The sequence below is a fragment of the Penaeus japonicus genome, unplaced genomic scaffold, assembly GCF_977035675.1.
Source record: "Penaeus japonicus unplaced genomic scaffold, GWHDUDI00000001_assembly GWHDUDI00000022, whole genome shotgun sequence".
Classification (NCBI taxonomy): Eukaryota; Metazoa; Arthropoda; class Malacostraca; order Decapoda; family Penaeidae; genus Penaeus; species Penaeus japonicus.
Window position 1 is genome coordinate 6,034,837 of NW_028234424.1, and position 2,500 is coordinate 6,037,336.

The 2,500-nt window shown below is 40.2% G+C and overlaps 1 protein-coding gene across 1 annotated transcript in view; it reads right to left on the bottom strand.

Annotated features, from left to right (window-relative positions):
- Nucleotides 1–1,261: 1,261 nt before the first annotated feature.
- LOC122267975 (beta-1,3-galactosyltransferase 5) overlaps nt 1,262–2,500 on the bottom strand; it is a 13,619-nt gene continuing 12,380 nt past the window's right edge. The window contains exon 6 of the mRNA XM_086549382.1: nt 1,262–1,720. Coding sequence (XP_086405508.1) covers nt 1,388–1,720 — 333 coding nt within the window. The 3' untranslated portion in view covers nt 1,262–1,387. The remainder of the gene's footprint in view (nt 1,721–2,500) is intronic.

The following is a 2,500-nucleotide window of genomic DNA, read 5'->3' on the forward strand; positions in this document are numbered from 1 at the left end:
TGTGTGTGTGTGTGTGTGTGTGTGTGGGTGTGGGTGTGTGTCTGTGTGGGTGTGGGTGTGTATGTGTATGTGAGTGTGTATGTGTGTGTGTGGGTGTGTGTGTGTGCGTGCGTGTGTGTGCGTGTGTTTGTGATCTATATTTTTCTGATGTCAAGGTAAGCAATAAAGATAGGAAGACACTTGCTCTGGCAAGCTCGAAGCAAGAGAAACTGGAGAGGTCACTACCAACGAGATATCATGTTGCACGCTGCAACAACTGCATACGTGAAACCGCAATGATTATTTATTATAAGTATTTAAAAATCGTTAGGGGGAAGGGATCGAGCCATTAAGTGGATGGCTGCTCTTAAATCGTCGGGAAAAGGGGAGCGGCCCATCCAGTCGACGGAGTAAAAGCGTCGGGAAGAGGGGACGGTTCCAGGTGTGTTTGGGGGGGGGGGGTGATTCGCCAGTGCCCAGTGCCAGTGACGTATTTTATTTACGTTTGATAGGTGTTAAGCCCTTCATTCCCTTCATTATTTACCACCCTGCCATCTCTCTCTCTCTCTCTCTCTCTCTCTCTCTCTCTCTCTCTCTCTCTCTCTTTCTCTCTCTCTCTTTCTCTCTTTCTCTCTCTCTCTCTCTCTCTCTCTCTCTTTCTCTCTCTCTCTCTCTCTCTCTCTCTCTCTCTCTCTCTCTCTCTCTCTCTCTGCCTAAAATTCACCGGGGGAAAGGGAGGGGGGTACTCTATCGTCGGTGGTAGAGGAGGGGGCGTGGAAAAAGCCCCCCACATCAATTACTATTGGAATAACACTCATGCGATAATACCAAATTAGTCCCCCAACATAGCATAAGGTAGGTATCTTCAAATGAATACTTTAACCAATAAATATGTAAGAGACTGGACTTTTGGCCATGACTTCTTGAGCTGGGACTATTGTGCATGACTAATGAAAAATAATGTTCGTTGCGAATTGCGTGTCTTTGTGCCATGCAATCATTTCTTCCATTCGACTCTTTTGGGTAAAATATAAACGTGGTCCGTGCAATTTAATGCATTACTCCCTCAACTAATATTAAATAATTCTCTTCATGATCATCATCACCATCATCATTATCGTTAGTTATTATTGCAAAGATTGTTACTAGAATTTTGATGTTGATCAGTCTTATTCTTAACTTTTTAAATAACCATAATTTATATCAGTATTACCGTTATGTAGTTTTAGTACAGTATAATATCTTCAATTTGTGGGGGCTACAGATAATAAATACAAGCAGGACAATTAATCAAAAATTACTTTATTGCGTGAAAATCATTAAAAAAACACATAAGTGTATCAATAATAAATAAATATTTTTCTAAAAAATCCACATATATCTTAGTTCCCCCTTCGATATCCAATCCTCATCTCCGTTTTCTTCGACCGGAATGCTTAACCGGCGAGTTCTTCATAATCCCTCTCCATGCTATTTTTTTCCTCTTCTCGTCTGCCCCTATGAGGAATGCAATTTGATTCGAATAGAGCTGCCTGCTCAGCTTCTTGGTGTAAAGTGTTCTATCGATCTGAACCCTAGTTATACCAGCGGCGGAAGCGACGAGTCCTGTGGTGTAGACGTCCTCAAGCCACAGAAATGGCGTGTGTGAGGCGTACTTCAGGAGGCGGTCGACAGCATTGCCACTCACTATGTATGCTGGTCCTAAGACGAACGGCGGGTAGTAATCTAGCTTGTACTCCTCCTGAGGAAGTAAGAAAAAGACATGTTAGGGATTTCTTTCGTGCTTATAAGGTTTCAAATTGCTTTCTTTTCAATCCCTGTGATTTTTTTTTTTTTACGTTTTTTTTCCATGACTTTTTTTTCTTGTAGTTCCTGAAGATATGGGTCATTATGCGATATTCGCCAATGCCTAATGTGTTTTATAAGGTGATTTATTTTCAGAGGGTCGGCGTGTGTGTGTGTGTGTGTGTGTGTGTGTGTGTGTGTGTGTGTGTGTGTGTGTGTGTGTGTGCGTGTGCGTTATCTGACTTGTGTTATCCTCCTACTACATATGGAATCCCTACATCCCCGAACCTTCATGTGACAAGTCATGGCCGGCATACCAGTATCATAAACGTGAGGTAATCCATCCCTACCATCTATAGCACGTGTTTAAGCACCATTGTTCATCATTTCATCTCTTTATAATTTTTTTTAATTATCTCAAAATTTCACATATTGTCATTATTATTATGAATATTAATGTAATGGTTATCACGAGCATCATCTGTAATAGAAATACCGTTGGTACAATTATAGGTTATTGTTAGTGTCTTCGGGAAGAATGATGATTATAATAATGACAACATTAAATATAATGATGATGTATGTTTTCACAGTAATACTGAGAATTTCTATCATCATAACTAGGTGACCATTTGGGAAACAGTCACCCAGTAAGAAGAATTTTAAAGTACTCCTTATTCATATATCCGTATATAAGTCACAAATTCCAATAGGATATCTAATATATAGTTATCGC